The 25,677-nt window shown below is 40.5% G+C and overlaps 1 protein-coding gene across 3 annotated transcripts in view; it reads right to left on the reverse strand.

The window, feature by feature from the left end:
• spock1 (SPARC (osteonectin), cwcv and kazal like domains proteoglycan 1) overlaps positions 1-25,677 on the reverse strand; it is an 83,997-nt gene that overhangs the window by 38,657 nt on the left and 19,663 nt on the right. For all 3 annotated transcript variants that reach the window (XM_079668121.1, XM_079668119.1, XM_079668120.1), the window contains exon 3: positions 9,578-9,623. In XM_079668121.1, coding sequence (XP_079524247.1) covers positions 9,578-9,623 — 46 coding nt within the window. The remainder of the gene's footprint in view (positions 1-9,577; positions 9,624-25,677) is intronic.

The following is a 25,677-nucleotide window of genomic DNA, read 5'->3' on the forward strand; positions in this document are numbered from 1 at the left end:
ACTCTCTGACTCCTCCGTCACTCTCACAAGCTGGCTGGCATTAAGCCTGAGGGCTTGTGCTATGAACGCTAGCATCACCTCTTTGCTAACATCCTCTGAAGTTTATTTATCTTCATTTACGCTTGTCATAGGAGACTTTGTCTACGGGGCACAAAGGGCAGAATCTAAACACACATAAAAACACACACATTCAGTCTTCCCACTATGTGATGTACTGCGGTGTGTATCTCCCCTTGAAAACAGCCTGCTCAGCAGCGTTCACACCCTGCACTCCATTGATTCACAGCTTCATTTCGCTTCGGGTCTGCTGTTGATTTTGGCTCTGCCTTTCCAAACTGTAAGTGCAGGGCAGTATGAATGCTCTACTCACTGTAACCCCTATCTGCAGGGGTGTAGTGCTTTTTTTACAAGTGCAAAATTAGGGACTAGATCTATGGATACATCTCTAACCAACTCCCATGTGAAACAGAACTGTAAACAGATTTACTTTTTCTTTATGCATATTTTACAAATCACTCCCCTTTTAAACTGTATTTTTGTTTTACTGTCCGAATTGGAATTATTTCATTCCTGTTATTCTCTATAACTATAATGATCATATAAAGGTGTGCCTTGGAAACACTTGTTTACATGAATGATGACCAAACCATTTGAGACCCACTGAGATAACTTAATCTAAAGTTAACTATTTAAACCCTCAGATACATTTTACTACTGTATCCTAATCTTTTCGATGGCTTTATTGTATGACCATACGACAGATGAACAGACCGCCACTGGGCTTGCAACTAAAGACACAGCTATGCAAAAAACGCAGCATGTGTACAGCTCATGGTACAACTATGTGTACTGCAATTACACATAAGGAGCCGGAGCGGCGTTCCGGTGCGTTCTGTTGCGTTCCGGTGCGTTCCGGTGCGTTCCGGAATTTTACTCTTTCTTAAACGTAATTTTTCTCAGCCACTGGTTTCTCAGTGCCTCTTCTTTCATACCATTTCTTCCTTTCCATCTTTAGAAATGTAACTGCATTGCTGATACGATTGGTGTAATCTGTTCATTAAATTAACAATGCACTCAGTGTGACTGTGTATTTCCTTCCGCTGCGTCTCAGCAGGCTCCAGGTATCATTGATTATCACCCGTGTGTGTGTGTGTGTGTGTGACTGGTTAATTTACAGCTTAAGCCTGAAATCACTGTAGCATGTACGTGTGCGTTTCAGCTGATAGTCCCATTTATGTGTTAAGACTCAACATTGCGAGCGCTCACCCCTCTGAAAGAGCAAGATAAGACCCGAGCCGAGAGTCATGGATATAGAGTCACTTTTTATGATGTGGCCAACAAGCCATTAAAATCAGAGCGGTAAACAATGTTTAAAGGACGCCCTGAGAGCGCGCTACAAACCCTTAGCACATTACACTGAAATTAGATATTTGTTCTTGCTCCAGCACACACTCCATTTCATACACAGACCCGAGGTGCTCACTGTTGTTTGTTGCCCTATCCGTCTCCTTTCTTATCAGTTTCCCTCTTTCTAATTCTTTTCGCTCCTCCAGGCGCAGATCAAAGATGGTTATATGAGAATGTATTAAGAAGCGGTGACAGACTTTGGGGAGATTAAAGAAGGACCGATGAGGGGCGGGAGCAGACAGACAGCATATCTTCACACAGATAGAGGCTTAGTGAGTTGCAGAAATGGCTGATGAAATATATAACAACGAAGAACACTCTGCTGGGAAAACACAATGTCATGTCTAATCAGGCTGATTGGCAATTTGGAAGCTCCAGATTTCCGAGGCTTTGTTTGTGGCGGCGGCAGCTGAGCCAGAGAGCATCACAAACGGCTACTGTGTCTGCTGCCAAAAAGGTTCCCATGGCAACCACTTATTCACAATGTAATCTAATTAGGCAAATGGACAGGAGTAGTTAACACCTGAACATTGTGAACCTAACTTGTATTGTCTTCTCCCTGTCTTTGTCTGTTTTGTGTTTTCTAAGCATTGGTTGCCAGTCTGACTCTCCAGTGCTCCTCTGGACTGGATGTGATAATGGGGCACCGTCTGCCATTTGTAATCCTCCCGTTGACTCCCCTCTCTGGGTAATGTATCGAAATCACAGTAACAAATGTGTCGGGTGTGCCCACACAAGACACGAGAATTGAATAGCTGGAATACTGATGCTAACTAATCCTGCTGACAGTACGCCTACTTTCTCATGCCGAGGAATCTTCTTTCCCTTCTTGTCTCTCTTAAAGGCCTTTTCATTACAACTCTACAACCATTACACATGGGGCGAGCAGAAATAATGCAAAAACGAGTGATCAATTTAATCCAGAGCTTGGCTCTATAGCAAGAACACATGGTTGTAGCATGGTGCAGCGTTAGGGTGTTGACATGTTGAGAAGCAGTCAGTTTTAATTACATTAATGATCAGTTAAATAATTATTATTTTTATATTTTAAAATATATTTCATCGACATAAACTGGGGCTTTACATCACAGCAGACTCCAACTTGTGTGTGCGTATCATTGTTTGACGGCAGGTGTTTTTGCATTGTTGTTGTGCGTAAGTAAATGTCAGGACATGCCTGATATTTTCTCTCACTCCAGATTGCACTAGTCAGTCACTGGTGGGCGGAGAGCAAAATCAACAACCGTATGAGTGTGTGTGTGTTTGTGCGCTCAAATTCCTTTGCCTGCATATACCAACATCGCACAATAAAGGACTTATTCATGGGAACATATTTTTAAAAGATCTTAAAAAGGGTTTGTTGGATTTTCTTTTAATATGGACAATAAGTAACGACAATGCTGAGCTTAACCTAACCCCTTGGAGGGAAATTGTAATAGGAACGTTTCAGTATATGTAATCATAAGAACTGTTTTTGAGCTGTAGTGGTGTAGTCGGTTGATCTTGGAATATATTAAAGCTCATGAACCTTCGTATTATTTTTATAAAGACAGGTTGAATAATGGATTGTGTACTGTAGAGCTACAAAAGCGAATGGAACGAAGACTTACGTTGAGGCTTCAACTCTCTGTAATAACAACGACTTTCTTTTGACTTGTCACTCATTGGTCCGGGCTCTGCTCTGGGCGGTGAGGTGGAGCACCGTGAGCATGCAGATCTGATCTGAGAGCAGCAGATGTCTCTCACCACGGGGCGATCAGGGCTCTCTGGGACACGGGCCAGAGTCACCCACACACACACACCTACACCTCCTCACACTCAGCATGGAGCACAGCATGTGCAGATGCCTAACAGGTTAACCATCCAGGACTGGCAGATAGACAGGTCAATGAGCGGTCGCCATGGAAACAAGTCCATGTTCCAATATACACGACGGATAAATATAAATTAGTATTTGCACAGCTCTGCTTCTGTATGCTGAAATAAGATACATAAAGTATAGCCTCACAATTCATTAATATGTCTTTAAAAAAGTTTCCTCATCATTACTTTATCCAGCCACATGCAAAGTTTACTTGGAATATTACTTTTTAATGAATTATTTATTTCACACACAACACTTCCCATCTCACCCACAGAGCTCTGACTCGCTGGGAACTGGAGTGATGGCAACAATAGAGACTGTCAGCTCTACTTCTGAATAGCAGCATGTACTCTGAATATGCAGAAAAGACTCCTACTGAGTTGCTGTGACATGGTCAAATTGGAATTTTTAATGGACCAAGTATCTAAGTGGAACTGAAATGGACAGCATATTTCTACAAAATATTTCTTGAATGCAAAAGAAGCTGATAAAATAGAAGATATGAGACTGACATTACACAAAAGAAATGTGATAATAATAACCAAACTTCGTGAAATATTAATCAAATATGTATAAAACGACTAACAACTAATCCTCACAGGCTTTCTGTGTGTGTGTGTGTGTGTGTGTGTGTGTGTGTGTGTGTGTGTGTGTGTGTGTGTGTGTGTGTGTATGTGTGCATTTCACTGGTATGTCGATTCACAGTCACCCATTGTTCATCATTATGTAATTTTCATCTGATGAACTCAATACTTCAGAAACAATAGAAAACTCTGGAGAAACATCTAACAGAGACACAGGCGCGCCACATGGAGGAGGGGGAGAGAGAGAGATGGCCTGAAAATGAGAAGAAGAAAGCTGATGAGAGAATTTAGATAAAGTGAAGCCCATGTCTAAGAAGAGGCAGAAGAGAGAGAGAGAGAGCTGTGTGACTGCAGTGAGGACAGAAAGCTGGGTTGCAGGCTACATTGTATTCAGGGAAGCTGCACTTTATATAAGAGTCTCTCAGTTTAATAAATTACCTGACAAACGAAACTGGGAGAAAACTTCTCCTCCCCATGGTGCTAAATTGAATCTGCGTCTGTCTTTGCACTTTCTATCTATGAATGTATTTGCAAAATACATTTTTATTTTGTGATAAAAAAGGCTTTTCTGTGTGAAAGTCTTGACAATGTGGACATTGCTTACTGTTTTTGGTCTTTCAACTTGACTGGCTTCCTTGCCTTTTATCTTGGTAGGCGATACATTACTATTCTTTCTAGCCATAACAAAGCTGCTTTGTTGGTATTTCAAATACACTCACAGTACAATAACCTGCAACATACAAAGCTAGTAGTTTATGTTGAGCTAAAACCTAAGAACTGGCAATTATCAAACCTAGTGTTGAATGCAAATTACAGAACTTCCATAGACATAACAAAGTACATTATTCTGCAATATTAGCATCTAGTATGGAAATAGCCTGTGTCAAATATGGCTCTATTAAAGTCTTAGGAGAGCCTTCATAGCAAAAACAGTCGGGGAAAATTAAAGTAGCTACAATGAAAAAGAAAGAAAAAAATTATGTGAAATCCCTGCTGTCCCCAAACAGCTATAGAAAAAAACAGAGACACAGAAACCAGGACGACATGCAGATTAAGTTTACAGCACAATCCTGTCATCTTGATATTATCAGTGTATTGATGATCCGGAACAAAATGCGGGTTCAATTGTAAGAGGAAACGCCGCCAACTACAGACTGGAGCTGATTCTGCAGTTTTCTCAAATTCTGTAGGATTAGCATGGATTAAAATGCATGTTTACCGCGACTCCACAATAAGCTACAAATCAACTGCTGGACCTCGTCATGAGACGTCTGGAAAACAGATTTACCGCTGGTGGCTTGCATCGCTTGCTGTTCAGTATCACTATCACCAACAAGTAATTTGTGATCCCACTGATTTCATTCATTAGATTCCACAGAGGGAAGCATTAATCGCCGAGTGATTAATCAGGAGTCGGGATTCTCCCGCATCAACCTTCCTGCTGCTGATTAGTCTCCAAGGGCGACCAGCAACTCATTATTCAAACTGAGATCAGCAGGTGGTGACTGATGGCGCGATCATTTCTACTTTATTGATCCACAAGCCAGTGCTGCGGCCACTCTTTTCATTTCAATATTATTCTTGTAATTTCACCAAACACATCGAATTTAATGGGATTATATCACTCAGTTTTCAGGACGACTGAGAACAAGTCTGCATTGTATCTTTGATTAGTAAACAGACTCAGGCATTTTTCCCATATAATGCCCAATGGTGGAATATAAGTATGTACTAACTACAGCACCTAGGTACGCATTTGAAGTACTTATTTATTTATATGGGTATTTTTATTTTATGCTCCTTTATATTTGCTACTCCACTACATCTCAGAGGGAAATTACTTTGCAAAAATAATTCAGCTAATAAATTGATGATGTATCATTATACAGTATAGGTTAAAAATACCTAGCAGTATAAGAAGATAGGCAGAAAGGCACATTTCAGATAATAAACATTATATTTTTTGAAATGTGCCTTTCTGCATTATAAAAACGTTCAACTTTTGGACCTCTAAGTACTTTTGTAAATGTACTTAACAGAGAGTTTGATTGCAGGATTTTAACTACACTGTGGTATGAGTACTTTTTTGTTAAGTTCAAGTTCTGAATACTTCTTCCGCCCTGGTTCATGCCACACCTCGAATGACTCATGTTCAGAAGCCTGTGAAGCTGACACTTGCCGCAGTCAAAAGGTGAAGCTGACACTCAGGAGTGTGATGCCTGTGATGCCAGCTGGGTGAGAACGAGAAACACTTTAGGCAATTTAGACACATGAAAACAGCAAATGTTCCCAGAGCAGAACAGATTGTCTGATTGATTCCTGTTATTCATCTGCAGTCTTATTGTTTTACTGTCCGTTACTCCCAGGTGTGCTGTTTGTGTGGGACTAACTGCGCCAACAGCACAACGACGAGCAGCTCCACAGCAGGGGAGCAGTCACATTGCAGCAGAAGAATCATGTGAAAATGTCGAGCAAAATGTTGTTTTGCACTCCCATAAAGAGTGTAAGTGGCTAAAAGCTTTATGTTTCAACAACATTAAACTTCTCCCTAGAGAGAGGTGTGCAGGGGCCACCTTCTGAAGAGCACAAAGTCACCTCACTATGTCCTGTGGAAATGTGGCAGTGACTCTCATGCATGGAGAGTACTTTGTGAAGTGTAAAAGTTAAAAGGTATTTTAGGAAAGGAAAGTGCTTTCAGGTTAAATTCAGAACAATGTTTACAAACCTAATACATTTTGATGTATTTAGTGGTTTGGTGGTACTGTGGGCTTTTAAAAACTGGACTTTACTTTCTCCTGCTAATGTATCCTTCGTTGTACTCACCAAAGTAATCACTGAAATATCTTTAAATAAAAGGGCGACGGGGCAACAAACATGAGCAGTTGAACAACAAAGTTTGAAAACAAACCCCAGGTCTGTTCAATGTTATCAAAATGTATTACACCTGCCCCGTAGATTGAGACGTAGAACTGTTTTCTGATCTGCAGGTCTGTAGCATTTGTCTATTCTTTGCAAAGCAGCTACCTGAATGTTAAAAAGTTGATCCATTTGTTTCTTATGGCAATGACCACCTAAAAATAACTACGACCTTCACAAGGCTTTGTCACCTGAATGTTGTTTTGGAGTTCTCTCTGAAAAGAATGATGCTGTCCTTCTTCCTGTGAAGACTTATTCAACTTATTTTATAGAAACACACAACATGAAGGTGGCCCACTGGACTTGATCCAGTTAGTCACACGGGCAGTTTGAAGCTTTAAAAGCGACATTATGGGTTCACCTACATTCAGTTAAATACCAACAATTAATTGGTGCAGGCAGCCTGCTTGTTTATGACCTGTATGAGTGTTGTTCTCCCACTTGGTCCTATTTATAGCAATGATGCACAACAATTGGAGCGTTAGTATATTTTACACGGTAGAATTGTTATTCTTCACAAAACTATTTTGCATACTTCATGCTAAAGTTTAATGAGTGCAACGTTGTTAATCTTTTTCACCTCGCCTTCGTGTGGGGCCATCTGAAACAGCTACTGTATAAAGAAATTGTATTAGCTCTCTGCTTGCCTCACCTGACCTTTACTTTGGTGAGTACAATGTCATCTATAACTGCATACTGTATAACCATAATAAATGCCAAATTGATGAGAAATAAAAACAATGTTGTGAAGAGTGACCTCTTGACTGTGAGCGTTCTTTCCCTCTGGTTATTTTTACTGCATTTATTTGAAACTATCAATGCTTTATCTCTGGCCTAAATAAAATAAATATTTGTAAAGTAAATAGAATAGTTGAGAGACATACTAAAGTTGGATTAGAGGGTTGGCCTCAGTGGAACACACTGCCGAACCTCCACAATGTGTCATCCGTAGCTCTCCAGTAACAATGTATATCTGTTAGTCCATTTTAACATCTTAATCAGGCCTCAGTGCATTTGCAAAAACGTGATTTTGGCACATAACATCTGATGTATTGAGTCCCTGGTTAAAAGGAAGCTCTGTTTACTTTTTGTCTTGAGTTCTCTCTCAGAAACTGTAACTTGTGACGCGCTGTTCTCATTAGGCTCAGTATCCACGCGGAGCTGGCCCAGATAAACCTGCTCAGCAAGTCTTTCCCTGGAGAGTTACAGTTACTGTGCTAGATATGCAAAACCCAGCCAACACAGAACAGAACATACTCTGTGGGAGAAAGATTTAAAGTCTGTTGTGCTGTTCAGAGAGCTGCAGCCCAATCTACCCCCCTAACTGTGTGTGTGTGTGTGTGTGTGTGTGTGTGTGTGTGTGTGTGTGTGTGTGTGTGTGTGTGGGGGTGTGGGGGGGGGGGTTGTGTGTGTGTGGGGGTGTGTGTGTGTGGGTGTGTGTGGGTCTGTGTGAATGCATGCATGTGATACATTAAGAGTGAGAGTGAGAGTAAGCGAGTGTTTGCAATAATTGAGTTTAGTCAAGAGTTACTTGGGGTCTAAGAGCATTACACACTTGAGTGTGATTGATAAAGTGGATTTGGCGTTGTAGCCACAGTAAGTCCATAAGCAGTGTGTTACTGGGAGCAGTAGCAGCATTGGCGCTTGGAAAAGGGACACACCAACATGCACAAATTCCCACACGCACGCACGCACGCACGCACGCACGCACGCACGCACGCACGCACGCACACACACACACACACACACACACACACACACACACACACACACACACACACACACACACACACACACACACACACACACACACACACACACACACACACACACACACACACACACACACACACACACACACACACACACACACACACACACACACACACACACACACACACACACACACACACACACACACCTATTTCTAAAGTCAGCTTATTGTACATCGTAATTGACTCATTTTGAGTCCTAATTCACATGATGTAAACAGACTTAGAGTGAAGGATTATGCTGATGTTAAGAAAACCTAAAACAGGTAAAATCACACATTCAAGCCTGAGTATATTAAATGTTATTAAGGACTGAAAGACACTAAGAAATTAATGTTTTTTATCTCTGTAAATACATTCTGAAATGTATGTTCATGTGTATTTAGTAGATTAGCTTTCTGTTATACAGCTACTGGTTTTCCTTTCACCCAATGAGATACAGTTTTACCATTGATTTATATACTATTTGATATTCACTATATATAATTTAATAACAAAGATTTCCTTCAGTTAAGTTTAACCAGAGTAAATGGGCCAGATATGTTTGGCAAATCTGACAAAATAGTATCTCATACGTATTGTTGCACATGCTTTTAAAGGCTGCTACAATTATATTGAAAGCATCAGAAAATGTAAACGAGCAGTCTTTTAAAACCTTGGAGGAAATGACTTCATTAGCCTCTTTGTGTGAGATAGATTTTTCTAGCCTCTTGACTGAGGGTGCTTTACAGGGAGTGCCTGCTGACACGCTGACGCAACATACCATTTTGTTTTTACACTATAATTATCTCACAACCTTTTCTGTTTTCCCTTTATGTTATTGAGAAAGATATTTCAACCTCTCATTTCTTTTGGTGTTGTTGATGTGTAGATTGTCTTCAAACTCTAACAATAGGCAATTTGTCCGATCCCATAAAACGTGGTGTCGGACCAAGAATACAAACTCAGTTTAGTCAGTGTTGAGGTTTGATGTTCAACTCAGTCGGTGTTCATACATATAAACATCAGGAATACACAGAAACAGCAGGACTCACCTTGATCCAGAGACTTGGCAGGAGCCCAGCTTTTGAAGTAGTCATCCTGAGTGGAAACACAACACAAGAAACTGGGTTATGAAAAAATAACCAGATTTGGAGAATATCACTAAATTATTTTGCAGACCAGAGAGAGAAACGCCCAAATACTAAACCAAAATACTGAGAGATCCTGTCCTCATTCTACTCGCCTTTTGTTCTCTACTACTTGTGTTTTGTGAAGATGAATGATTGCAGTAGAGAAGAAAAAGACATGGAGAGGTAGAAGCTTGTTTGGACATTTAAAAATAGGACACACATACAGAGAGACCTGCAGGAGACACACTGGGTGGTGAAGAACATTACATGCTCTGGTGAATAAAGGGTTTAACTCGGACAAAACCTTTAATGTCAAGGTCAAAATTGACTTCTACTCGGAAAACTGTTCAGGAAGAAGGGTTGTTGTAAAAAGATAACAGGATGTACATTTTTGCTACTGGGATCTTCTTAAAATCGTATATGAAGAAGCACACATTAGTTGTATTACTAGAGTCGTCTACTGTCATAAAGAAAGTGTCTTTAACTGGAAATATCAGAGAGATAACTGTCTCAGTTATACTCAGCTGATTAGAGGTTTGGATTTGTTTTATTCAAACACATCTATTCAGAATAGATTTTCTGGCCAGCAAGATACATCTGTTATTATTGTAGAGCAATTAAAACAGCCACAATTAAACCGCTTAAATATTGTGAGTGATCCACGCATCTCTCACGTATAAGAACATATTGGTTAAAAGTCGATGAGTCAAGGAGTGGTGTGTTTTCATCCTGCAGCGCTGCAGCAGAAGCAGTTATGCATTTCAATAGAGCTCTCTGTTATGTGAACAGGTTGATGCTCAGAAGTGTCTGGAGGGTGTAAATGATTTTATAATCCTGCCTCAGCCTTCACTGTGAGTGCCATGAGCTCCATATTTGCATGGAAAATGGTTGATAACACACTTTGGTTATGTCGTTTTATGTAGTGTTCTTATGTAGTAAGAACTGTATAAAATGTTTTAGGTGTTAATTAAAGTACAATTTTTAAAGCTTTTTCCTATAAAGACATTGTCGATTTTTACAACACTGTTTGTACCGTCATAACTAACTCTACAAGTTTACAACCACAATACAGTGTATTTCAAACCATTAATGAAATATTTATATACGGCTTAACACTGATTAATAAAGACAAACTGTTTAAGGTTGCGCCAGGTATTGTCTGAAGGCGTTTCTTTCAAAGTGAGCAATACAACCCCACTACCCCCCCCTCCACACACGCACGCACACACACACACACACACACACACACACACACACACACACACACACACACACACACACACACACACACACACACACACACACACACACACACACACACACACACACACACACACACACACACACACACACACACACACACACACACACACACACACACACACACACACACACACACACACACACACACACACACACACACACACACACAGTGGTGGTGGTGCCTGCATCTAAAGTAGCGCCCACAGCGAGGCATATGTGTGTCAGCAGGGGGGGAGCCTGTGTCAGTGACACTATGTGAGTGAGGCAGAGAGAGCCTGCTAGGTTTGTGAGCGGAATCTCTACCTCCTTAATTATTGAATTAAAGAGAGGGGAAAGGGAGACGGAGGGAGGGGGGAGATTAGTCATAGGAAACAGTAGCAGAAAATGGACAGTTGACCCACTCATCCAGTCCGTGTTCTATAAATGACAGCTGTCCGCATTAGAGCCGATACAAAAGTTATAAATGAAGAGACACAACCTAGATAGCTTCTCCCTCGGGTCCTCACGTCACTAAATCCTCACTTCATTTTTATCTTATTCTATGTCCTGCTCCCCTGCTCTGTCTCTATGATCAAATTATCCTTTATTGCTGTGGAAAGTATGATGTTGCTGTGCGAGTAGTCATTTCTGCACAGTTCTAACTGAGCATTGCACCATTTAAACAAATGTGAAACCATTACATTTTCATTCTATGCTTATACAGTACAGTGACAATGACTGCCCATGCTATGAAAACTCCATTCTCCCTGTACGATATGTTCACTCTAGTATCAGTTGAAGAAAAAAGGATACTAGTTTGAATCTGCAGAAAAACACATCTATTCATCTGTATACTGTAAGGCTTATACAGATGAGGTTACTGTAAGTAACAGCTTATTATTCAATGTAATGTACGCATATTTCAACATATGATCTGAATTAAAAAAGGCAAGAACATTACATTTACTCTCATAAATGACGATTTGAATAAGTAAAATTAAATCGGGTAATATTCAACCTGCTAACAATAAGTTATGGTTATATGAATCCAAGGTCGAGCATTTCTCACTTGAGCTCGATCATTTTTTTCATCTTAATGAATGATTTCTAAAAACAGACACCATTAAATGCATGAAGCATAGACCAAAGGTTTTTTAATGAAACGATCCACTATAGGTATGGGTGCAATGTTCCGGTTTCCCCATATTTTTGGATGTGTTTGGTTAAAATTATGAAACCTACTGAACCAATAAAGCAATATTTTACTGAGCTGAATTGTAAGAAGTCCATCTCAAAGTGATGCCAGACAAACATTACACTGTCTGCGGCTTCCAGGAAGGAAGTGGCAAATTTCTCAAAATCTTATCATCAAGTTACAAACACAATGGATTTACTTACCTCCGCTTCCTTTAAACGGTTGCAGAGGAGAGAGGCAGAGGAATAAAAAGGAGAGAGAAGAGAAAGAAAGAAAGGTCAGTGATAATGGCACAGTATGCTATGTCTATCAGAGCTATTACAACCCGGCGTTACTCATTCTGAATACTGAACCCAACTCTGCAGATTCATTTAATAGGAATCTGATTCTGAAGGTGGACCAATACCAAAGGACACACACATACACGCACATTCGCGCTCACAGTCTTATGAGATAGCCTTATTTGATGTGGCATATAATTCGAAACACATCGAGGGCAAATTGTACAGACATAGAGTTAAGGCACAGCATAGAGAAAAAGAGAGGGGGGAGAATTAAAGAGGGGGAGGCAAGGGGATTGTGCATAAATAGAGGCAGCAGGAAAAGGGGTATGTGATTTTGGTGCATTTTTATTGTGCTATAATGTGGTGGAGAGGGTCAAAGGAATATGTTCGTGAAGGGTTGTCTTATCTAAACTATGGCTGGGTAATTTATTAACATTATATTGGATATAGGACTCCTGTATTTTATTTGTCAAAAGATCGAAAGTGATGTATTTTCCTGGTTTGAAAGGCAGCATTACAGTAAATGAATGTCATTTTATAATAGTTCTATTATTTCACTCCTTGGCCGCGTTCACACCGGAGTACTTTTCCCACTTTAGTTCCGATATAGTTCCAAAATGTCACGTTCACACCAAAAAGAGCCGGAACTAAAATTAGTTCATGTGAACCTTTTTACCCCCTTTTCCGTCCCTGCTAGAGAGCAGGGACTCTCATGCGGCTCTCTTGTGAGAAAAGAGCTATATTTCTGATTGGCTGGGCGGATTGCAAACCACGCCCCGTAAAACTAAAAAAAGTGTTGTGAAGCCAACATTTTATTATCCTTGCATTAGCATTATTAGCATTAGCATTAACCCAGCGCAGAAACGCAGAGAGACTAACTTATGGCAACACAAAATAAAACATGGGAGCGGTGGAGATGAGGAGGTGTCGGCGTTCTGGCGATTTACTCGGAAGGCTTCAGTAGAAGCTGCTGGGAGTCCCAGCAGCTTCTACTGAAGCCAATCCCCAACAACCGGGGACTTCCGGCCGGGGATTTTGGGCGGCAGTATACGCCGTGAAGTTGTTTGCGGCCTGCCAGTAAACCCAAAGCAGAAGAAGAAGAAGTGACGTCAGCGGGTTCATTTGCCTAATCCACCCCCAGGGACTTATTCCGGTGTGAACGCGATCTGTATTTAGTTAATCAGAATTAAAGAGTTCTGATGAACTAAGTTCTCATGAACCTTTGTGGGAAAAGTACTGCGGTGTGAATGCGCCTAATATTCAATACATTTACTTTACATATGACTATTAATCAACATTCTCATTGTGTAAATTATTTGTTGAAGCATTAATTGTTAACACTACATTACCGTCACTACATAACCACAATATTGAGGCCTAACCTGAATGAGGGTCTACGATTGAAGGTCTTGTGTATATTCTGTTATTACGAAGTGAAATCTCTATTTGGCGTCTGTTTTAGCATATTAAAACTAAACATGGCAAAGAAATGTATGTTTGTTCGAAAGAACATTGTATACATTTACAAATTCAATTGGAACCTACAACTACACATGAGAGATGTATGAGGGGAAAGCTACCAGTGGCAGAATCTCAGTGTTAGTATTATTAGATCTCAGCGCTGCATTTGATACTGTGGACCACAACATATTGCTAGACCGACTAGAAAACTGGGTGGGAGTTTCGGCAATAGTTCTAAATTGGTTTGAATCTTACTTAAACGACAGAAAAAACATTGTCTCTATTGGCAACTACACATCAGCGTTGACAAATATGACATGTGGGGTTCCTAAAGGCTCCATCTTAGGACCTCTGCTTTTTAATATCTATGTGCTACCACTTGCTCAAATAATGAAAAACAACGACCTAAGTTATCATAGCTATGAAGATGGAACCCAAATGTATATAACAATTTCACCAGGACACTATTCACTGAGTAAGTGCATTGAGCACGTCAATGACTGGATGAGTAAAAACTTCCTCCAATTCAACAACAAGAAAACTGAGACTGTTTTTGGAGCAAAGGAGGAACGAATAAAAGTAATCGCAGAGCTTTAGTTGGCAGACTTCAAAATAACAAATAAAACAAGAAATCTAGATGTAGTGATGGACTTTAAATTAAGTCTGCATACGATCACCTTAAGAACACATCTAGGATTAAAAGACTAATGTCACAGCAGGATTTGGAAAAACTTGTCCATGCTTTTATCTTCAGTAGACTCGACTATACTGTAATGGTGTTACAGGTCTCACAAAAAAATCCATTAGAAAGCTGCTGATTCAGAACGCAGCTGCTCGAGTCCTCGCTAACGCTAAAAGAGTGGATCACATCGATTCCTGTTCTGAAGTCTTTACACTGGCTTCTAGTCTGTCAAAGAATTGATTTGAAAGTACTGCTGCAGGTTTTTAAATCACTGAATGGTTTAGGACCAAATTATATTAACGATCTCCTGCATAACTATAAACCATCCAGATCTCTCAGGTCTTCAGGGACTGGTCAGCTCTCTATCCCCAGAGTCAGAACTAAACATGGAGAAGCAGCATTTAGCTACTATACCACGACTATCTGGAACAAACCCTCTGAATCCTGCAGGTCCGCTGCAACTCTTACAACTTTCAAATCCAGACTGAAAACTCCTCTTTTTGCTGCTGCTTTTGATTAATCTGTTCATATTCACACTGCAGTATGGCATTTATTCATGAATTCTATACCTGTTGTATTTATTTTATTATCTTTGCTTTTTAATGCCTGTTTTTAAATGCCATTTATAATGTGTTTCTAATGTATTTCTTCTTAAATGTCTTTTATTTTATTTTGTAAAGCACTTTGAATTGCCGTGTGCTGAAAGGTGCTATAAATAAACTTGCCTTGCCTATGCATTCTTTCTCCCCTCATTAACAATAAACCTTCATTTGTTCATCCTAACTCAGGAGGCTGTTTCCTGCGTAAGTGTCCGCTCTAATGATTGTAACAACTTCTGACTCATACAATTTGGTGTGTTGGACTTCACGATTCACAAATTGAATTCATTAATGAATATTGGTTTCAATATAAGGTACTTTGCATAATAAAAGCAGACACACAGATGGTCACTTAAAACAGATGAATCCCTATATACTATGGCTCAAGTTAATGGCAAAAATTAAGTTTATTTCATTATAATTTGAATGTAGAAGAAAGTTGACAGGTAAAATGTTGGATTACAGTCCATCTGAGGTCCTCTTTAGAATCCAGTGACAGTAAAAGTGTCTGTGTGTCTACATCCAAACCAGATCCCGTGAACAAAATAAATCTATTGTCTTATGCGACATGTTGTTTTTTTTTCTGCTGTGTTCAGTTTGACCTGCAGCTACAAACACATTGTGTTTAAAGAGAAAGTGTTTCATCTGTTATCACCAGATAACAGATTGTTCGGCGTCCAGCAGAGGACTGCAGCCGAGGTGCCGCTTCCTGTGCTGTGCTCTCTTTTACTAGCTGGTGTTACTTATGGTTCACAGCAGTTGCTCCTCTTATTATTCAATATAAGTCACAGGAATGACCTTTCCGAGCCAAAGATCCACATTAATATTTTAGTGTGTTCATCTCAAAAGCATTAACTGTCTGTTTAGCTGACTGCGACACTGCCCCAATGTCATTCAAACCCTTTAAAGTGATTAGATGGAGATAAAAATGTGTCGTTATTATCATACAGTTTCTGTTGGAGGTGGTGCTGGAGCACTATCAGCTAGAGTTTCCCAGAGAGGGAAGTCTTTCAACCGTGTCCATTTATATCCGCAAACACTCTGCAGGAGCCTGTTCGCACGCAACAATTTGAACCATTTAATTAAGGTAGCTTTTTTTATTTTCAGTTCAATTAAAATCTGTTTAAAATATAACACAACAGCTGTCAGTGGAAATGAGATTGATTTTTTATAAAACTGTACATGATGCAGTTTATTTAACAGGGATACAAGTTTAATTATGGCAAATTGAGCACATGTCTGTGTTCAAACACCTTCATTTTGCAGTGAGTACTACCATCAGACGTTACTGTTTAGTTTTCAGACCGGCTGCTCTGTTCAGACAGTCTTAGCCAAGCATGAGAGGGGTCAGACTTAGTAGGATGCAGTAGGAAAAACTTGAAATCTGCACATGGAGTAAACTTAGCAATATGGTTACTTTAACCTGGATTTAGTTTTTTTATGCCACAGTTATTTCTAGTTTGCATATCAAGTTTTTCTGGCACTTGAATGCATGGACTGAAACCATAGACTGAAAATGAGCCGGTACATATATAGCCAAAAACAGACAATTACACACCTTGAATATATATGTCAAGACAAGGACATTGATAGCCGATTCCACCATTTTCAATAAATGAAGTTATTCCAAATATAATCAGATCCATGACAAGACTCGCAGGCAACTGCCCATTTATTAAACTGCAGCAAGAAGTTTTGTCAAAAGTGGGTGGTTAAAGCTGGATGAAGAATAACCCGTCTTTTATTTTACTTTAAGGGCTGTTAAAAAGTCACATTGGCTCTTCCGCAGGTCAACTATTTTTTTCCCTCTCCTTTAAAGTGATGGGCAAAGGATCTCATCATATAGCGGATCCCTGAGGATGTTAGAGACAGTTAAAGGGTAGAGAAGGAGCTGAATTGATTCACAGAGGACGTAGTGGAAATGACTTCTTAGTAATTTGCTTCTCTCAGCAGATGTAACCTTCACAAAACGTGTGTGTGTGTGTGTGTGTTTGTGTGTGTGTGTGTGTGCGTGTGTGTGTGTGTGTGTTTGTGTGTGTTTGTGTGTGTGCGTGAGTGTGTGAGTGTGTGTGTGTGTGTGTGTGTTTGTGTGTGTGTGTGTGTGTGCGTGAGTGTGTGTGTGTGTGTGCGTGTGTGTGTTTGTGTGTGCGTGAGTGTGTGTGTGTGTGCGTGAGTGTGTGAGTGTGTGTGTGTGTGTGTGCGTGTGTGTGTGTGTGTGTGTGTGTGTGTGTGTGTGTGTGTGTGTGTGTGTGTGTGTGTGTGTGTGTGTGTGTGTGTGTGTGTGCGTGAGTGTGTGAGTGTGTGTGCATGCTCCTATATTTGGGATTTTGCACAACTACTCGCGTTAACATTAAAAAGGGAAAGCCAAGCCTGGAGTGCTGACTGAATGTGTCATAATCAGGGGATGAGGATGCAAATCCGGCCCCTCGGTGGAATCTAACCAGCCTTTAAAATGTATTGTGTACTTTATGCATTTATTTCATGGATCTAGAACTTTGTAAAGATCCCTCCCTCATCTATTCCCTCATAGTCTCTAATTCATTCCCTTCTTCTACTCCTCCTCCTCTCGTCTCTTCCTCTCCACCAAGTCTCTGCTCCCCTCCTCAGGCTACATCCTACTTTTAGACATTCACTTGTCTGGGATCTCTTCAGCATTATGTGATGATGATTTATGAGCTTAGCGAGCAGATAGCAGAACAGAGCAGGGAGTGGATTTTAAGACACGCTTCATCAGATTACTTTACTGTTGGGCCTCTGCAGACGTGAGGCAGGCTGAGTGCATGCATCTTTTATCAACAACAACACAGAAGTTAAAGGTCACCTATTATGCAAAATCCACTTTGCGTTGTCTTTTATACATCAACATGTGTCCCCTCTGTGTAAAGAGATTCTGAAAGTTTCAGGAAAAAAGATTCTCTCTCTTTTTGTCCTGATCCACTTATATAAAAACCTGTCTGAAAAAGAGCTGATCAGATTTTGGCCACTTTGTGATGTCATAACGATTTTTTTGGCTTGTGTAACCATTAGCTAATAACCAACCAAGGTAACTGCCGCTGACCTTATCACCTGAATCTCCCCCTAGACCAGGGGTTCCCAAACTTTTCAGCCCGCGACCCCCAAAATAACAGTGCCAGAGACTGGCGACCCCTTTCATCTAGAGCAGGGATCACCAACTACATTTGTCCAAGGGCCAAAATGTATCCAATAGAAACTATCGCGGGCCAGCGATTTTTATATAGTCCACAAGCACGCTCAGGTACTGCGGACCGCATAATGCTTAGCAGACTCTTCACGCTAACGAAGGATCACTTCTTCTTCAAGGCAGGGAAGGTTTCACAGTAGGCAGTCTACTGTCCCGCAGCTGCTGCCTCTCTGTTGGACTCTGGTACTGCACCTTACTCACGAGACGTTGTAAAAAAAATGGGCAGGGGGCGAACGCAGTAACCACTCCGCCAACGCCACAGTCACCCAAGTCGCGCGGACCGAATGAGAATGTCTGGCGGGCCGGATGTGGCCCGCGGGCTGCCAGTTGGTGGTCACTGATCTAGAGTAACAGACAGAGAATCAGCACTTTGGAAACAGGACTGAAACAGAGGGGATTATGGGATGCTACAATGATCTGTTTGGTATTTCAAGCCAGACACTTCAGAGACATGTTTTGTATATATCTGAGACCTATAATATATTTAGGAAAAACAGTATAATAGGGGACCTTTAAAACATTCTCCTTTTTGCACAACACACACAACCAGAGGAGGAAAGAGTGCATTTCATCAGCTTGTCCTCACAAGTAGTAAAATAATGTGAAGTCTTCCTCGCTGGTTATGTTCATGAAATAAATGATCCATATTTAAAACAACCTTGACTAATTGACTGAACCCAAGAAAACTTTCTCAGAATATAGAACATAACAAAATATTGTGTGATTTATTGACTTGTGGGTCATGTAAGTGAGCCTCACTGGCTTAATGAAATGAGAATGAATTAGTCTGTCAGACTCTGCGGCAGAGTCAAACTGAAAACATTTACACCGGAGAGATGTTTGGTTAATCAAGGTCAGCAGACGTCCCTCCAGATAGCTGGTATTAATTGCTATCTTGTGATTATAAATCAACAAACTCGCAATCCATCATTTGTTGCATTGTATCCAGAATCTCAAACGGGCCTTTTGGTTCTCAGAGGTCCCTTATCGACCCACTGCAGCATCCTGCTCCGAAATTAAATGTGAGGATTTATTGCAGATGAATGAAGGTGAAATTACTTTCATAGAGCAGAGAAACTAAGTTTTAGCAGCTGTTAACACCACAGTGTTAACAGTGATTTGTAGATGACAAAACAATCTAAGCTTCTATGTCTTTTGGTTTATATTGAAGGAATATATAGGAAACAGATAATGTAACGTGTTTTACAGGATCTCCTGGACATATTTCTTGGCAGAATTGAAAAGAAGTGTAATGTAGCCGAGCTTTGAAGTAGAAAGGAGGATGTACGGAGCAGAAGAGTAAAACATACATTAAAGCAAAGAGACGATAAGCATGGATAACATATTAAGAGGGAAGAGACAAGAAGATGGGGGGGGGGGGGGTAAAGGTATGTCCAGGAACAAATGAGAGACTGAGATCTAAGGGAGAGGAGAAAAATATCTCTAGGAAACATAAAATGGATGCGAGGACAGGTTACAACCTGCTGGGCTGCTCCACAGAGTGTATCCTGTATTCCTGTCTACAGACACAAGCTTGACAGGCAGCATCTCATTCACATAAACAGACTGCTAACACTCAATATCACATGTGGAGCTGATCGAGATGAAGCGCCAACACACACAGTAGTTGTGCAAAATCCCAAATACGCACGCACGCACGCACGCACGCACGCACGCACGCACGCACGCACGCACGCACGCACGCACGCACGCACACACACACACACACACACACACACACACACACACACACACACACACACACACACACACACACACACACACACACACACACACACACACACACACACACACACACACACACACACACACACACACACACACACACACACACACACACACACACACACACAAACAAACACAGGCATGCACATTTGCAATTAGGAAGGAAAAGATTGCTTGTGATAGCTTTCTCTTTCTATGCTTTCTCTTTCTATGCTTTCTCTTTCTATGCTTTCTCTTTCTATGCTTCCTGCTGGGCATGCAATGATTTGCAAAATATCACTACTTTAGAAGCACTGCCTTCTTTGAATCCCTTTAAAGGTCTTTGACAAACTGCCCCGAAGGAAACACAATGTTGTTTTACATAAACCTCGACTCAGGTGGAATGTGTTTTATGGCTGGTAGGGCCTGAACGCCTCTCCTCTTGAAGTCTTCTAGTTCCCCCGTGTTGCTTTTATGCACTGTGTGTGTCCTCCTAAGATGTGAAATTGTTTTTATGTGAAACTGTTTATGCTGGCATCTTCACCAGGACTCCCTGAAATACGAGATCTTGTATTTAAAGGGATACAAAGGTTTAGATAAATAAATAAAAACACGTAGAACTGAATACCTTCCATGCTGTAACGTTGCAGAGGGATCTTGCAAACCAATGACAACATTTGTATTCACAGCCAATCAGTCTTCTTTAAACTGAGAAAAACGACTTCTTTCCTTTCTGCTTCCTTGCCCCCTTCTCCCCTCAGCTTTCTATTTTTATAGCCTTCCTCATTCATCAATCTCTTCCTCCACTCCTCTTTTTCTCTACTGCTCCAGAACCTGAACAATGTGGCTCACAGCCGAACATCAGAAATATGCTTCTACTGGATCTTCTGTCCTTTCTTTTCGCGTTAATGAGGGAAAACCCTTCTCTGAGCAGCCTGTTAGTCAGAATATCTTGCCACCTTCACACACTTCAGATCTCTTTCTTCTTTCTAATACCCTCTCAAAACTGGCTTCCTTTCCTTTTTCTCCTATTTCCTTTCAGTTTCAGTATATTGAAAATGACAATTATTGGATTAAAAGAGAAGAGGAACTGGTGTAAAGAAGAGAGGGGTAGAGTTGGTTTAACAAAAGGAGTGTAGCGAGTAGAGAGGGGAAACCAGGAGGAAAACTTGAGTTTGAATGAAGAAAGAAAAGGAGGAAAACAAAGGTGGAGACTGATGAGGATGGAGCTCTAAGAAACAGCAACCTCTACAAATCCCCGCTGAGAAATATTCAGGTCTCGTCAGTTACTACAGAAAAACAGAGTGAGAAACAGACAAAAGACGGAATTGGTGTGAATATAGGGAGTGGGTGTAGATCAGTGGTTCCCAGCCTTTTTTCCCCAAGAGCCCCCCCAAATGACTCCTGTTGGAGTTGGACACACACAAGGAGGGGGGGGGGGAACAGCGGTAATTCAAGTTTAAAAGTCTAAAAAATGCTACAACTACTATCACAAACTGAGAATGTGAAGTATTTTGTTAAAGGAGGATGAAAGTGTAATTAGGGAGCACTATTGGACTCAGGATTCATTCATTTGGATTCCCGCTGTATGAAGAAATGAAAGGACGGCACAAGTGGAAACAATTCACAAAGGGATTAAACTGTTTAAAACACATGCTCAAAGTAAGCCGGATTTTGCCGATGTGTTTATGTGGATTCAAAAGTCGTAAATAATCTACAAAATGGAGGAGACCGATCTGATCGGAGCAACTGTGACAAATAATCCAACTGAAACCGGCATGGAGAATGAAAAATGCGTTTATCCAGAAAAGCCTGGTTTGGACACTTCACGGGCAGAAGAAACATTATACATTTCTGTCTTTTTATGCCTTTAATAGCTACTAACTTGAATTTTTATTAAAATTAATTAATCAATTATTTTTTATATTTTATTGTAATGTAGAGACAAGGCTTATTTTTTTTTAGATGAAATACACATCAGACTGGGTGAATGGTTGTCAGGGCATCTGTTGATATTTGAACATCCACATTTTGTGATTTTCAAGCAAACCATTGTAATGATGCAAAGACTCCAATGAATGAAGAGAGTTACCTTTAGCCAGTGAAGTAAAGGCACTCATGATGGCAAAAAGGAGTATTGACAACTTTTGTGCAAGCTACAGTATGACTCAATGTTTGTGGACACATTGTTCAACACGTTTATCTTAAGTGCATACAACAAAACTGAGTATGTTTTCATATCATAGCCTGGAGAAATGTTCAAGGGAGCTTGAGAGAGAAACTCACTTCAAACAGCTACATGACATGTGTGTGGTCATTAAACTATCGGTTATGGAAATGTACAGAAATTGCTGCAATGCTATGAATATCTCAATTCTTTTTACAATTGATTCCTCTTTTAATTGGTTTTTATATTAGTCATTTTTGTTGGCTACCTTTCATGTCAGAAAATCATGAACAATTACACAACATCCCAGCAAATGACATATTCAATTTGCACAGTTCAAAGAATGATCAATATTCATGATCAATACAGAAACAAGCAGCACATTCTAACATTTCAGAAACAGCAAACGTTTGTTTTTACTGACGGATAAAAGGAATCGAACAATAACAGTTTCAATTCTATCATTTATGCTCTTATCACTACAGCCCTACCTTGAAGGTTGAGTTATTATGGATGAACAACCGACCGACTGCCAAATAAAGTGTCAGGAAGTGAGATGGATAAAGGGAATAAAACAAAACTCAGCCAGAGAAGTGATGACAATGAAAACAAGGCAGAAGGAAACTGACAGAGAATAAATAAAAAGTCGGAAACATTTTGCTTTTGATTCACTCATTCAATTTTCTGCACACGCCAACAGTAAGAAAGCCTGTAACTGTTACCAGGACACTTTTGTCTGACAATGTAAGCAAGGTATGTTGAGGTCAGTCTTGATCGAAGGCTGGGGGAGACGCAGGCTCAGTGTAATAAATAATAAATACGACAGCATGTCACTAGGTTAGCTTGACAGGGCTACAGGTCTGCTGCCTGAAGCCAATATGTTTGATTTGGTTGCAAAGCAAGAAAAAAGAAGGGGCTGGTTCTCCTCCTTTTGTGTTTTTTTTTTTCACTACAGGTCTCTCAGACGTACTGTACTGCGAGGGTGTCCTTGATCTCCGAGGTGAGCTCCACCAGAGAGTGTGCAGCCATAAGCTAGATGATGATGAATAGACTCTGCTGCCTGCTAACAGTCTCAGCGCTCACACACTGCTTTCCAGTGGCTGCCATGCGTCATAACCTCTACCTGGTGTGTCATACAAAGCTGTCTCCTTCTCCTTCTCTATCTCTCTTCCACCTGCGAATGTGGCTGCATTGTCATTTTGGAGAAAAATATACATATTCAGAGTGAAATGTATAAACTCTTATTAGCCCACCTTCTTCTGCTCTTTTCTGCTTGTGTTGTCAAAACTGCATCTAAATACCTAAATCTGAATACTATGTGTGATGAAAATAAGGACTTATACAACAACAATGGAAATCCCATTGAAAATACAGACGAGCATCTCTTTCTTTTTCTTTAACTAGTGATCTTCAATTTGTTGCATTACAGGGAGTCGGTGCTGATAAAAAAAAGGAACATTTTCTGAAATTGAATCCATATATTTGCATTGATGAGCTGCAGTATGCCTAAACTTTAGATAAATGGAAACACAGATGAGTAAAGCGCAAAGGGAGAGCAAAGGATGTGAAAGTTCACAACAACACAATATATTCATACAGCAGCTATGTTTCTCTCTCAAAACACTTACTGTAACAGATCTACTGAGTCTCACTGTGAAATTGTATGAAAATTATGCAAAAGCAGCATGAAAGGAACATGATAGCGGGTTTACAGCAAAGTATTATGGGCTGTTCTTGTTCTAGTACAAGTTCACACACAGACTTCAACTTATTTAAATTCAGTCCGCTAACTTCCTGTGCTAAACTATCCTATCTTTATATAATACCGAGCTATCCGACAGAATCCCTCCGCTCCTGTCGGTGTCCCACGGTGATAGTGCTGCCGTGGCGACGGGCCAAGTGTTAAGCCAATCGTACGCTGGCTCTCTTATCTGTCTGCTCCACCGGGGAAACAAGGGGAGAGCTCGGCAGGACGGAGAGATAAATGTCCTTTCTTTACTCAAAGTGCACCACTCTGTTTAATCCTCCTCCACTCTTCCCTGCAGTTCCCCTCCGTGTGTTTGTACGTTTCCTCGTCCCTCAGCATGTTAGCGCTGTCCTGCGCTCAGCTTTCCCTCACTTCACAAACTCTTCATTCTCCTCAGACGCTTTCTATCTGCTTTCTGTTTGCCTGTCTGCTCACAAAGTCATAAAGAATCATAAAAAAAAATCATAAAGCCGGTTGAAACTTCAAAGGAAGTCTACTGAAAGAAGCTCTCACGTCTCACTGCGGGTGTGTGTGGTTGTGTTTATGTGTGTGTGTTTGTGCTGATGCACCTGTCTCCTAGGCTTTGTCAAACTAAATGCAAGCCAAATAAATGCAGACATCCAAAGCAGCCTCCCAGACGAGATCTCACTCTGAACTCTTCACCAAGTGTTTTTATGTCAGCTGTGAACATTTGTCTATATTTCACTTTATCGTGGAACAGCTATAGTCTGTTTGTTTAAACTCTGTGGGTTTTCCTGGAGGTCACCCAAACCATTTTTACAGTAAAAGTTGAGCTCAGCTATAATCCAAGCCATTAAATCCTCCGCTCCACTGGTCTATACAAAGGCAGGCAGTGACATATTGTGGAGAAAGTCAAATATTAAAATATTCATGACAAAAGACCCTGATATCGATCCTGCCACATATTCTCGCGTTAGCCATTTTTCATTACACAAAATATGTACACAGTGAAATCTCTAAGCAATTATCAGTCATAGGGATATGATGACTACATGGGTAATGGTAAAGTATAGAAAGATAAACATATATTTTACCTTTTTTGGTAGTCAACTTCTCGTTGCTCTGGCAGGTCAAACTCTTTTTTGATAAGTTTTGACCATCGGTATTGTAGTAAGATATATACGCATATAATCATATACATATAACAACGTTCCGAAACATTCCCGTTTACTCCGAGGTTTTAGGATCATTTTATTTATGAGCTTCATTTGGAAGATAAATTGTTTTATATTCACAATGCCTTCCTCAAGTTATACTCATGCTTCTTTACGTTTCTTTGTGTTTTGAGGAAAACATTAGCAACACATGAATTATTTTGCCGCAAACAAATATGAACAAATATTCCGTGAACTTTTCATGATTTCCATATTCATCCCCTTAGGGTGCACCTTGTAAAAGGAAACAACACTGCATAAGGCAAAAAGATCTGACCCAGAGTAAGAGAACATGGCCATAACAACAGAACCGCGTCTACCTCCCTAACACACAGACACACACACGCACACACACACACACACACACACACACACACACACACACACACACACACACACACACACACACACACACACACACACACACACACACACACACACACACACACACACACACACACACACACACACACACACACACACACACACACACACACACACACACACACACACACACACACACACACACACACACACACACAC

This window comes from Notothenia rossii (assembly GCF_949606895.1).
Source record: "Notothenia rossii genome assembly, chromosome: 3".
NCBI classification, from domain to species: Eukaryota; Metazoa; Chordata; class Actinopteri; order Perciformes; family Nototheniidae; genus Notothenia; species Notothenia rossii.